The sequence below is a fragment of the Polyodon spathula genome, chromosome 19 (assembly GCF_017654505.1).
Source record: "Polyodon spathula isolate WHYD16114869_AA chromosome 19, ASM1765450v1, whole genome shotgun sequence".
Lineage (NCBI taxonomy): Eukaryota > Metazoa > Chordata > Actinopteri > Acipenseriformes > Polyodontidae > Polyodon > Polyodon spathula.
In genome coordinates, this window is record NC_054552.1 from 26,376,383 (window position 1) to 26,390,048 (window position 13,666).

A 13,666-nucleotide genomic window follows, 5' to 3' on the forward strand; every position below is an offset into this window, starting at 1 on the left:
CTCAGAATGTGCATGCGCCGTTCGTCTCTCTCAGAGAGGAGAGGCGCTGCGTAGCAAAAGCGAGCAGAAGCAGGGGGGAGGTTGAGTTGGGTGGAACCTGGTAGTGTATAAACTGTGGAGTTTTCCAGAATGTGCTACTCACTTTTGCATAAACACATTATACATACGGTCCATCTAAAATATTTAGTAAAAAACGGGGAGCATTTGAAAAAAAACATCAGTATATCTGAATATTGAAAAGGTTGGGCTCCTCGGTGATACATTAACATTAAGCGCATGTTTATGCTTTAAATTCACTGGGAATGATTGTAAGTTATAAAGTAAAACGAATCAAGATGTGTAAACCTGCAAATTAAAAAATAGGCACTACAGATAATAGCCTACATTTGGAAAATGTGTACTGCCTACAACGTACGTTTTATACAATCAGCAGTATTCTAGTACAAATCCCTTTGTTTTGAATGAATAATGAGGTTTTGCGGAATTTGCGTAAGAGTCAAAATTAGGCTTTGAAATCCTAGTTTTGTCCTGACTCTATCTGAATATGGAAAGGGCAATTGTGTTCGTATGTATTTTGAGAGCTTACTCATATTCCTAATGTACAGCTCAGAGACCCGGTTGTGGGTTAAATTAATTAAACCGTGCCTGGCACCAGTGGTGACGTTATTGAATGGGCTGAGTGTTGTTGAGAACAGACGAGTTCATATTTGAAGCACAGCTGTTTAGTCAGAGTTTCCATGTCAAATTGAAGTTTAGAGAATGTAAAATGCCTGCTTCATGCAGCAAAACTATTGATATGTTGTGCTACATGGTGTATAAAGTTGCTCCAGTTTGAATCTCCACCTCCTGACTCCATGACGTCGAGAGCTGTGTGTGACAGAAACGCAAGAGTTTCGTTCCGGAAATCAGCTGAGTTACAAAAACACAGGCTGGCAACTTTTAATTGTTGAGAAATGCTGCGTGAGTGATTTTTTAAAACACTTTTTTTTTAAAAAGTAAGTTTTAAAAGAATGATGATGCTTTCGTGTCGTGTGATTCAAACAAGCTGAAAAAGGTGGTCTGCGTCTTTCTGTGTAATGTTGTTGATATTGTTTACATTTAAGGCCCTACAACTACAAGTTATCTCCCCTGTGTGTCTGGGCATAGCGCTGAAGCCTTTATAGAGATTTTACATATTTGTTTACTTGCGTTTTGTACATGCAGTGGATCGGAATAGATTGAACGATTATAAACGTGATACTGATATAGCTGCGAATAATGTTATATTGTGTTGTATAGGTGTAATTGGGGGTAGTCAGACTTCCCTAAAACGAGTCAGAAACTAGCCTTGCATTATGTGAAGTCCGTTTAAATATCTGTATCCATTAAAGCAGCCATGCATTAGATATGTATTTGTTTTAAATCACACGTTTCAGTATGGTAATACGACTCTATACGCGTCCCTTTCTGCTGCTGCCTAACAAAATTGAAGTCTGTCTAATGCCTAGAATGCATTTATACTTGGTGGAACCGTAATATCGCGTTATGGGGTGTCAGTTTTGAATGCTGTATCGTTACAGCCAGAGCCGGACTGCCATATATACTTCTTGATAAGGCAGCCTGGCACGGACATTGCGAATTGCTATATAACCAGAAGGGCTACCTTTTTTTTTGCTGTTTAAATAAATGTGTTTTTTGTTGGGTAGACTTGGTTTAGGGGGAGTAACCTTCATACACACCATAACACAGGCATGCATAACTAGAGTATAAGGTAGCAAATAGTGTATATAATGGAATATTAATTGATTCATTTGGCCTGTGTAATTGTTGGGTACATTTTGCATTTTAACAGATAAGGACTGTGGAGCTTTAGGAGAAAAATTAAGATGTGTGATGCTTTTTCATTTACTTTTTTGCAGTTAACTCAAGCATGAGCTAGTAGAGGAATATGTGAAGTAATTCTGTACTGGCAGTTAATATTTGCAAACATGCCAGGGGTATCCTCTGGTGTGAAGGAGCTGTACCTCTCCTCCTGTTTGGGTGAGCTAAACAAGAAGGCTGAGATTAGAGCAGACAAAATCAATACAAGAAGGTAGGTAGCAATTCCAGATATTGTAAAGTTTTTCCACTGTCTCGAGTACATGTCTTGCAAAAAATTGAGATTCATTTCTCATCATGCTCTGAGCTCAGAATATACTGAGGAATGTTCACTTTTTGCCTAACACCCTTTTTTTTTTCAAGCTACGTTCAGAGCGCGTGTAAAATCTTTAAGACAGCAGAGGAGTGTCGTTTAGACAGAGATGAAGAAAAGGCATATGTCCTCTATATGAAGTATCTGTCTGTCTATGAGCTTATTAAAAAACGTCCAGACTTCAAGCAGCAGCAGGTAGAGTGACCCTTTTTTGTCCTGAGGGGAGGGTTGATACAATAGGAATATGAGTGACATGAATTATAAAGTAATGTATTGTTTTGGTATTTCTGCAGTTGTACATAGCTTTAGCTTGAAGGCATGACAAATCGCCATACTCTATTGTTTTCATGCAGTAACTGTACCCAGCTAGAATGCAGTCAAAGTTTTTTTTTTTTTTTTTTTTTTTCATTTACATCCTGTTGCTAATATGGTACAAGGAAGTCTTTTGGGGTTTACTTTGCATATAAACAGAATGCGTTGATATAGTTTCTTTCATTCTGGGAACAGTAATCCAAAAACTCAAAACTAGTCCTGAGATTGAATAATTACTGTCAGATTGTAAGCTGTACTGAAAGGGAGGAATGGTGCAGCCAAGCGTGGTTGTCAGCAGTACTTGCAAGATTATTAATTAGCAGGTTCATCCCCATATTGCTTGTATCCCAGCTATTGGTTTGTGATGGTTGGTTGTTTCCCTTAAATGTTAGTATTGTTAATGTTATGAAAGTATGGTGTGTTAATTGTTCTCTGCTGTGTAAACTGCCTGTAATGTTAAACTGTACGTTTCCATTTCTCTAGGAATATTACCTCTCTCTCCTTGGACCAACAAGCTTTAAAAAGTCTATCGAAGAAGCAGAAAAGCTGTCAGATAGTCTTAAGCTTAGGTCAGTTTTGTGTGTACTGCAATTTTAGCTGTTTTTTTTTTTTATTTGTATTCATTGATCACTATAATGCTCAATGACATTAAGTAGTTTTTGTGTTGCATTATTTATTTAATTAAAACACCCACCATGGTACATAGCTCATATTCAGTTTAACCAATTAAATAGTAATCGCTGTACTTTTTTTTTTTTTTTTCAATATTTCCCTGAGTGTTTTGATATTTTTAATCGCACATCATAGGTAAATCAACTAAGGAATTCTTATTTTGTAAACTATAACTCTGGGAAATTTTCTAAGGAGATAGATCATTTTACTTCTCAACATCGCACTGTCTCCAGTTCATTCTCCTTCCTGCTACAATGCTGGTGTTCTGATTTGAAATTATCTAGGAAGAATAAATACTGAGTTGGTGACAATAATACATTTTGATTACATGAAAGTAGCTGCTGTTTGCTTTATGCTAATCTTGGACTCTGCTTGGACTCTGCCATGTTATCTAAACTTGAGTAATCTTCCGCCTCCACTGTCACTGACTGGAGGTTTTTTTTCCTTCTTACTGTATTAGAAGCCTCAAGTGGGTGTCTCCAGCATCTTGTTCAATCTGAAAACTCAGTGCTGGATACTGCTAGCTAGGGTGGCTAACCCTAACCAGCCCCAGTGGGGTCTATTGCTGTTTTTATGAAGTGTTTGAATGATTCATCTACTTTTGCCATTGGTTTTATAATGTTATTTGTTGCTGCCGCCTTTTACAACTACCCCCTTGTAAATCAGATGCATATCTCAAGGGTTCTGTTCTGGTTAAATAAACACATTTGAAATTAGAATTTCTTCCTGTCAGATGTTTGTCCAAGCTGTCACAATGTCTTTCCCTCATCGCCTGCTGCACTATTTACAGGAGCTACTAGATTTATTCCAGATCCTCCTGATTTTCGTTACATTAGAGTAGCTGGTTTACTCAGTGCTAATAAATAATTAACAAGTACATACATAGTTATTTAGGTACTGATAATGGTTTCTTGCTATTTAGGTATGAGGAAGCCGAAGTGCGCAAAAGGCTTGAAGAAAGAGAAAGGCAAGAAGAAAAGAAAAAGCAGGAAAAATCCAGAAATGAGGATAAGGACTCTGGAAAGAGTGCCTTGAAGGACTTGGAAGATTTCAAGAAAGAAAATAAGAAGGTACAGTGAGAGTGTGTGCTCCTTCGAGGTGCTGTGACAGGGGGATGCCTGGCTTTTGTTAGTGAGTTCAGTCTGTTTTTGAATGCAGATGTCATTGGGCCTGTTCATGAAAAAGAAATACATTTTGCAAAGAGAGGTTTTGCTTGTTTACTGTTAAATCTTTTTTTTTTTTTCATGAACATGATTGCCAGCTAAAGCAAAATGATTTCACATAAGCACCGCCCTGTTACCATGATGAATATTGTGAAGAAATAGGAGACATGTGACTTTAACATCCTTCACATTTTAGAATATGATTTCTAAAACTGAAAGCAAAGGGTAGTGAGCTGTAATATTTTCTTTTCTCAAGAGCCTGGTTCCATGGTGCTAATTATTTACAGAGATGCTTGTTGCATATTTTGGCTTGGAACAGGGGTTGGCTAATGTATCAAGGGCCACTGTGTTTCCAGCTTGTAATTTGTTACTGTGCAGGCCAAGAAACTGATTATAATTGAGATGAGGACCAGGTTGTACCAGCTGCAAATAATATGCAAAAGATGGACTGAAATGTTGTGTATTAATACTTAATATAAACATGTATTCTATGTTTGGGATTTAGATAAAAGGGGATCCAATAAATGCAAAGAAGATAAAAAGTGATACACCTAAAGGTAAGAAGAAGACTGGATACAATTCTGTTTAATTTGTCCACATATATGTTGCTTTACTGGAAATGAAACACATGATGTAAGATATTATTTACTGTTCATATGACCTTATTTTTTTATGTAGGTCTCCCCTTCAATCTGTTCTTTATTACAGTTCTTAACAAACCCTTTGGCAAGACTAGGCAAGGGGGGATTGTCCTATGAATATTGAAACTGCACACATGCTATTTACAGACATTTCCTATGTAATCTGTGAAAAAAAAGAAATGAACATTTCATAGCATATCAAAATGCAAGATGCATTTTAGATTGAATGTGATAATAATTTATTGCATACAGATTAACTGTAGTAATGGTAGAAGCTTTATGGTACTCAATAGAAATTAGTTCAAACAGCCTTTTGAAAAGAAATGAAAGAATAAGCCGTCACACATGTGACTGATCTAGGCTTTCTCACCTGACAGTTACTGTGCCCCCAGGAGGAATCACAGCTGAAAAACTCTTCAAAATGCTGCAGGATCCAAGCATCAATGTCATTGTCATGGATGCAAGGAGTCAAAATGATTACCAAGAGTCACGAATGCAAGTGTCTACCCAGAACTGCATCAGCATTCCTGAAGAGGCTGTCAGTCCTGGGTAAGAGAATACGAAGAAGCCTAATAGTAAAGATACCAAAACATTTTTATCAGCTATAGAGAATTAGGTTGAGGTTTCAGATATGCTTAGGAAATTTTTTGGTTGCTTAAAAGACAGACAAGATTGTATTGTCTTGTTTACTTGCACGTGATACACTTTCACTGAATGCCTCACTTAAGAAGTATTCTTTGTCTTCTGCACTGTACATCCATGCATTTTGCTAAATGACATGCTTTGAAATCCGGCACACTTATGAAGCAGGTCATGTCAGAAGCTCAACTGGTTTTCTGTTTCATCAGAATAACTGTAAACCAGATTGAGGCCAAGTTGCCAGAGGAATCCAAAGGGCAGTGGAAGCGGCGGGGGTTTGTGGATTACATCATTATGTTCGACTGGTTCAGCTCTGTGAAAGATCTGAAGCTAGGGACAACTCTGCAGAGCCTAAAAGACGCCCTGTTTAAGGTTTGGAGTGCCTGCTTTGCTTTGCCTTCCTACGCTAGTTAATATCAACATGTCCATTGTCGTGTTCATAAACTGCAAAGCAGCAGCATGTAACAAATGTGATTGATTTGAAGACAATGCTATTTATTAGATGTATAAGTAAGCACATGTTTTTCAGGACCTCAAAGGTCTCTTCTTTAGGTGAGAGAGGACATTTAAATAAAGGGGTGAATAGCTGGCAGTAATGCAATAACATATTTTATTAATAAATGCCCATCAAATGAATTTGTAGTACACATACGTAAAGAAACGTTTCACATTTGGTCATATTGGCTGGGAATTTATTATAAATGAATTATACCTTTATATGAATCTTGCATAATTCAGTTGAAAATCAGATGAGCACACCTGTATGGCTACACGCAGAACAAAAAAGCATTGTGAAATTATTTAAAAAACTGTATCAAAATATCAAAATATACAAATCAAAATATACAGTACTTTAAAACTGGCAGCCTTTACTACGTTTATTTTTTTAAAATTTGTTCTCCCCTAAAAGTTTGGTAAATTCTCTTTGACATTAAAGTGAATATAATGGTCCATGGTTTATACACTATATGTCTTCTTCCAGTGGGACAGTCAGACTATCTTACGGAGTGAGCCCTTCGTCTTAGAAGGAGGTTATGAAAGCTGGCTTATGTGTTATCCCATGTATACAACCAATGCTAAAGTCACGCTGCCCAGGCAAGAAAGGACAGAAACAATCCCTAAGTCTTGTAAGTGTGATGATGATGATAATAATAATAATAATAATAATAATAATAATAATAATAATAATAATAATAATAAACACCTAGGTACATCTTAGATAATCAGGTATTTTTTTATCATTGCATATCATGTAATAAGTTGAGTAGATTGTGTACAAGTATACTCAGTTACATTGTATTGTAACTGTACTGGACATTGAGTTGGATGGTCCACATGGTGTGTTTTTATATTGTTTATTCTATGGTGTGCTTGAATACTTTTAATATTCATCAGTATATTTTTTGTTTCACTTTCAGAAAAGTGAATTTATGTTTGTACAGTTACATTAATTGTGCCTCAGTAGTAAACTTTCTTTTAGCTGTTAATTTCATTGTAAATCTATTGTAGAAGTGCAAGGCTATTCTTCTGTGTTTTAACAGTGAACTTCAGCTATCCATCCTTAGAGGAACCTCCTGCCCCTGTCACCCCAGAACCGGAGCCGGAACCGCAGCCAGCGCCCGAGCCAGAGCCCTCTCTGGAGCTGAATGGAATGAAAGGGTCTGTCGAAGCAGAGCTTCCGATGAAAGACGTGGAAGAGCTGGATGAGACCTCAAGAATAATCACCAAGCTGACTCCATGGTCTCCCTCTGCTTCTGCTGATAAACCTGTGAATGTGTCCGCCAGGCAGCCAACAGTGACAGTTGTTCCTCAGGTGTGTGTGCTGTTTGATCCAGGGTTGGTTCTCATCTTCTTCAAAAGGAGTGCTTGTAGTTCTAGTTTAAAATACTTGAATGAAAATCCTAACCTAATCTAGCCAGATTTTTGCATGACACGGATCAATAAATAGCCAGTGGGTAGTGTTGATGCATTGCAGTTGTGCTTATTGCACTGAAACTCCAGACTGTTTTGTACATATGGTAGTTTTTGCTATTTTACAATTTATTTATTTATTTATTTTAATTTCAGTTTGACCGCACAAAAAAGCCATCGGTTAAAATACCAGACAGTTCCAGACCAAACCATGAAGCCACAGCCAAGGACCAACAGCCAGTTTCAAATGGACCAGTCATTCCAGACCGTTCAGTAAAGCCATCGTTCGACAAGAAGAACCAGGAGGAGCAGTGGAGGGAGCAAAGGAGGCAGGAGCTGGAGCGGAGGGTGAAGGAAGAGGAGGAGGAGGAGGAGGAGGAGGAGAGGAAGTGGAGAGAGAAGCTGCAGGAGGAGAAAGAGAAGGAAGAAAGAGAGCGCAAACTCAAAGAGGAGGCGGAAAGGCTTGATGCAGAGCAGGACAAGGAGCACACTGGAGATGCTCAGAAGAGCTCTCGAGAATCCATTCCTGATATTACAACCAATGATGAGAACAAAGTGGGTCTCTCAAAAAAATTATTCATTTCACAAATTCCAACTCTTAGACATTATAATAGCATTTTGCCAGTCAATACGCATGTTTCGTTTTCATAGTTGCATAATTTTCCATAGGTGACATCGTTAAATATTAACAACCCCGTTCCCCCTATTTAACAATATAGAACTAATGTGATTGTTGGGATTTTCTTTTGCAGAAGTTGGTAAAAGTAATAGCATGTTCTTCACTAAGAAATAGGTAAAAATCTCTGTATACTGCCGATTTCACTTTGCTGTTAGTTGCTCTCTGAACGATTACCAACCCCATTCCTGCAATGAGTGATCAAGATCTGAAAAAGATCTATGACCTTTTTTTTTTTATTAAATACATAATTATATCCATTTCTTTAAAAAAATAAGTAATTTTATAGCTTTCTCTTGTCCCAATTTAGGTTCCTTTGAAACGTAGTAATGACATAGAGAATGGGAGCCGAGAGACAAGATTTATAAAAGATAATACTGAAGACAACATTGAAAAACCGAAGGTATATCAAAATAAAAAGAGCAATGTTCAATCTTTTTTTGTTTCAGAACTGTTTGTTTCTTTCGGTTTGAAATGTCCTCTTCAAGGGTTGGTGAGGACAAATGAGTCATCTCTGTTTTTGTCAATCTCATTGCTTAATAAAGTCAATGATTGGAAAAGTTTATTTTGTTAAACCAATTTGAAGTAAACACAGTTTGTTTAAATGTGTTACAGCCCCAGCAAGAGCCATTGACACGGGCAAGAAATGAGGAGATGGGGCGAAGTGTCCCGGGACTGCCACATGGGTGGATGAAGGTAATTTGAGTTATTTTTTTAATTAGGTTCCCTGGTGTCCATTGACTTAATGTGTTGTAGTAGTTAACTCCAGTGATCTAGGGAAATGTAAAGAACCAAGAGATTCTCAGCACATAAAAAAAAAAAAAATGTAAATATGTTAATAAAGCCAATAAGGAAAATGGATTTGACCCCCTGCCCCCCCCACCACCACCAGACCCAGACTACTACAATCTTCTGAAACTTTTTTTTTCTTTACAGTTTTTGGACACAGTGACTGGTACTTACCGTTACTATCATTCACCTACAAACATGGTCCACATGTACCTGCCTGAGATGAGTATATCTGTGACTCCACCTGCTACTCCCCCCACCGCCAAGCTAAAGCAGTCCCCCCAGGCAGAGCTGGACCGGGAGCAGTCTAAGCTGAAACGCTCCTACTCATCCCCTGACATCACCCAGGCCATTCAGGAGGAGGGCAAGAAGAAAGTCCCTGTGATACCCACCATCAACCGGGAAACCAAGTACGTGGAGTGGTGAGACATTAGTGGGGACAAACGCTTAGTCTGTGAGAACCAACTGTGCCAAATCTGTACAGAGTATCATGTCAAATAAATAAGTAGCCTGCTGGACCAAAAGGATACCAGAGTGATCCAAGTCTTCTTGACAGTTTATTTTGCTGTCAGATTGATGAATAGGGAAGCCTGATAAACTTTTTTGTGTGTGTGTTTTTTTTTTTTCACAGCAGCAGTAATTTCCTCTCAGTAGCAGGGATTAAGATTCACTTAGGACCTTTTTTTCCCCCCCCCCCCAGGCCCTCTAGTCTCACTGACTACACTAAAACTGAAATTGTTGTGCGACCCTCAGCAGCCAAAATCCGTAACCTGAACCCTGTGTTCGGAGGCCTGGGGCCAGCTCTCACCGGGCTTCGAAATCTCGGCAATACCTGCTACATGAACTCCATCCTGCAGTGTCTGTGCAACACGCCCCGCATGGCTGAGTACTTCCACAGGAACTATTATCAAGACGATATTAACAGGTGACGTGTTTAAAATTGAGTCACTGTTCACATTGTCTCATTTTTAACACCTTGGTCGTTATCATTTTCTCTCCCCAGTTTTGGTAGCTTGTTAAGATAATGTTCATATTTTCTGTCTACAGATCAAATTTTCTGGGGCATAAAGGTGAGCTAGCAGATGAATTTGGGGTAGTAATGAAGGCACTGTGGTCAGGGCAGTACAAATTCATAAGTGCTCGAGATTTCAAAATCACCATTGGGAAGATCAATGACCAGTTTGCTGGCTATGAACAGCAGGATTCCCAGGAGCTGTTGCTTTTCCTGATGGATGGGCTCCATGAAGATCTGAATAAAGTAAGTGTTATTTATATTTAAGCTGGCTGTTAATAATTGGAGGCGGCCATATGTCTACCAGGTTGTTACACTTCTAGGTCTTCAAAACTGCTAATACACTATAATGATTCTTGCTATGGGCATTCACAGATACATTCAAATGTAAATGCCATGGCTACAAATATACTAATCAATGATATCACATAGATATTGAATTCTGTGAAGTCACTCAGTTTAAAAGAAAACAAATTCTTAACTTTTTAATGGGTATCATTCTCCCCTTTTTATTTTTGTGATTTCCTTTTGATGGCAAATTAGAGAGTAACAAACATCTATTGTGTGACTTACATAGATGTGTTTACAGTACTGTATTCTTAAATTAACATTTACATACATTTTACATGCCATGGTTTTTGTAGTAATCAATAAAAAATTGCATGGGGTGGTGTGATCTATAGCTTTTTTTTTTTGGTACTCAATGTACAGTATGCTGTGTTGAGTGAGAGATATAGTCATACAGTTGATGTAGGTTGTGATCTGCTTTTTTATAATTTATCTCCATGGCAGATGTATTTTACTAACATTCTGTATCTACAGTATTAAAATCAAATGATACAGATACACCTTGCCTAGCCTGTACCTGTGATTTTGGGGTGTAGCATAGCTGTGCAGTGCTGACTAGATTCATGTCCTGTCTGTAATAACTCCGCAATCCCTAATGTAGACATTGTCTGTCTTGATTTGAAATATCATTTTCTTAATTCTACATATCCCCTTTATCAGGTAAATAGGGAGTACCAATATTTTTTAGATATATCCTGAGAACCACTCTTTTTAATTGTGTTGAAATTTGGGACGGACATTCCTTGGCTAGTTCTTGATCACCATGACCTAGTTTCTGAATTCTGGCCTCTGATTGGTTGGGCTTTATTTTCAGACCTGCCTGCCTGAACTTTTCATGGGTATTTGCGTGCATGGTTTGGTGACTAGCTTCTTCACATTGCTGACATGTGTTTGGAGGCTATGTCTAACTGCTTGTCAAATTCTTAGAAACGTATGCATGAGCATTTGGTGTAGGTGATCCACAGCATTTTTCACGTTCTGACACCTGTAATGTGTTTATAGCCAAGCATGGGACATGCATATTACTAATCTATCCTTTTGGTTGCCAGGCTGACAATAGGAAGAGGTACAAAGAAGAAACCACTGACCACCAGGACGATAATAAAGCAGCAGACCTTGCTTGGGAAAAACATAAGAGGCTCAACAAGTCCATCATTGTCGCTCTGTTCCAAGGCCAGTTCAAATCCACAGTGCAGTGTCTGACTTGCCACAGAAAATCAAGGACCTTCGAAGCTTTCATGTATTTGTCATTACCTCTAGCATCCTCAAACAAGTGTACACTACAGGTAACGAAAGACATGGTTAAGAAAAACAATCTAATAGTTGGACTGATGCGAAAAGCATCACAGCAGGGTGCTTTGCTTTCAAATTGATGCTTTCTGTGTCTTGCCACTACCAGAAAATACAGTAAATAAGCTCACTTGCACTATTTGAGATGTGATTTGTCAATTAATAGTCCTTTTTTATGATTTTAGTGTTTGCTGTATTAGGATATGTGGTTTAGATCAATTGAATACACACCCAAGATTTGTTTTCTCCAAAACAGTTTTCACTGCTTTTCATTTCTAGGACTGCCTGAAGTTATTCTCCAAAGAGGAGAAGCTGACAGACAATAACAGATTCTTTTGCAGTCACTGCAAAACTCACAGAGATTCAACAAAGAAAATAGAAATCTGGAAACTCCCACCTATTCTGTTGGTGCATTTAAAACGGTAAGGCTAAATTTCATACAGTAAACACTTAAGCTTTCTTAAGATTTTCTTCTGTGGCATAGCTTTCAAATATGCTACTACATACACTTACTGCACATACAATACCTACTGGGACAAATTCAACAAGAATCTTCTAACATGTACTTGTATGCTCACTGGTGCACTGTATTATCTAGCCCGCATATGCTTAAACCAGAGGGCCATGTGATCGAATAAATGGTCTGCTTTGTAGAACGTGTATTGAATTAACAGAATCAAATGTATGTAAATTACACATCTGATTTTGGTGTGCTTCTTATTATAATGTAATTAGGTGCATTTGATGCATTTCAACTTCATGATGATGCATCAATGGATCTTATTCTTCCCTTATAGATTTTCATATGAAGGACGGTGGAAACAGAAGCTCCAGACTTCTGTAGACTTTCCCTTGGAAAACTTGGGCATGTCCCAATACGTCATTGGCCCAAAGAATAACGTGAAAAATTATCACCTCTATGGAGTATCTGTAAGTAGATCTGAATAAAGTTACACAATGCATTGCACATTCTATTTCACTTTGCTTTTAAATGTCAATAAAATAATTTAGTACAAAGTAACAATTGTATTATTTTATTAACACTCATTTATAGATGAAAATGTTGGCTAATGCCTTTTTATGAATTTTATGTACTGGCTGCAGCTGAAATATGTGTAACTCTGCTTAGTTTTAAAGCTTTACTGAAATTGTTATGTGTTTTATCACAGAACCATTATGGAGGCTTGGATGGAGGGCACTACACTGCCTACTGCAAGAATGCCATAAAGCAACGGTGGTACAAGTTTGATGACAGTGACGTGTCAGAACTTTCTGCATCTTCAGTAAAGTCCTCGGCTGCTTATATCTTCTTCTACTCCTCACTAGACCACAGAGTGCCTGAATTGGCTGCATATTAAAACTGCATGTCTTTCCTTGGAGAATACCACCTCTCAGTAAATCATAAATATGACTGTTGCCTGAATAACAGATAGAGAGCTGGAGAAGTATCAATATCATATAATCTAGCACCACTTATGAACAACATTAGTGGGTTGTTAGAAGAAAAAAATAAAAACATATTTAATATTTCCACACCCCAGGTGATGGAACAATCAAAGTATGCAACATTTTAATTGTATTCTTAAAATATTATACAAATTAACTTTCATATTTTGATTATATGGTAGCATTACTGGAACTACATGGACACTATAAATGTTCTGTTTTTCTCAGTTTCAGTGGGTTTTTTTTCACATAACTAACCTTAATCTTTCCTGTACTGTGAATATGTTAGAATTAACAGATCAGAATGTAATGTATATACTGATCTGCAAATCCTGCACAGTAAACCTAATTGTGTACATAGTGGGGAAAAGAAAACTTGTATTTAAGTGACCAACTTTGGCTGTGAATGAGGGAGTTGCATGTTCATTATAAAATCCACTGCTATGCTTAATCCTCCAATACTTATATATAGAGAAATGTTATTTTCAGCTAGCTTTTGCAATATTTGTGCAGAATAAATTTCACTTAATCCTAGTGTGGTATGTTGTTTTTTTGAGGTAACAAAATAGTACAGTGACAAAAACAAAAGACATATTT

The 13,666-nt window shown here is 37.6% G+C and overlaps 1 protein-coding gene across 5 annotated transcripts; it reads left to right on the top strand.

Annotated features, from left to right (window-relative positions):
* The first annotated feature begins 47 nt into the window (after positions 1-47).
* LOC121294456 (ubiquitin carboxyl-terminal hydrolase 8-like) lies at positions 48-13,603 on the top strand. Of its 5 annotated transcripts, none has more exons than XM_041218151.1 (20): positions 48-100; positions 1,899-2,071; positions 2,221-2,365; positions 2,966-3,051; positions 4,077-4,224; positions 4,823-4,874; positions 5,336-5,507; positions 5,807-5,969; positions 6,580-6,724; positions 7,139-7,410; positions 7,665-8,063; positions 8,495-8,587; positions 8,800-8,880; positions 9,121-9,383; positions 9,674-9,898; positions 10,021-10,231; positions 11,383-11,619; positions 11,903-12,045; positions 12,421-12,553; positions 12,793-13,603. In XM_041218151.1, the coding sequence occupies exons 2-20, from the start codon at positions 1,968-1,970 to the stop codon at positions 12,979-12,981; spliced, it is 3,261 nt and encodes a 1,086-aa protein (XP_041074085.1). In that variant the 5' UTR covers positions 48-100; positions 1,899-1,967; the 3' UTR covers positions 12,982-13,603. The 5 variants fall into 5 exon arrangements, with proteins under 5 accessions (XP_041074085.1, XP_041074087.1, XP_041074084.1 ...); XM_041218150.1 differs by lacking the exon at positions 48-100 and adding an exon at positions 699-995; XM_041218148.1 differs by lacking the exon at positions 48-100 and adding an exon at positions 699-960.
* Positions 13,604-13,666: the final 63 nt, after the last annotated feature.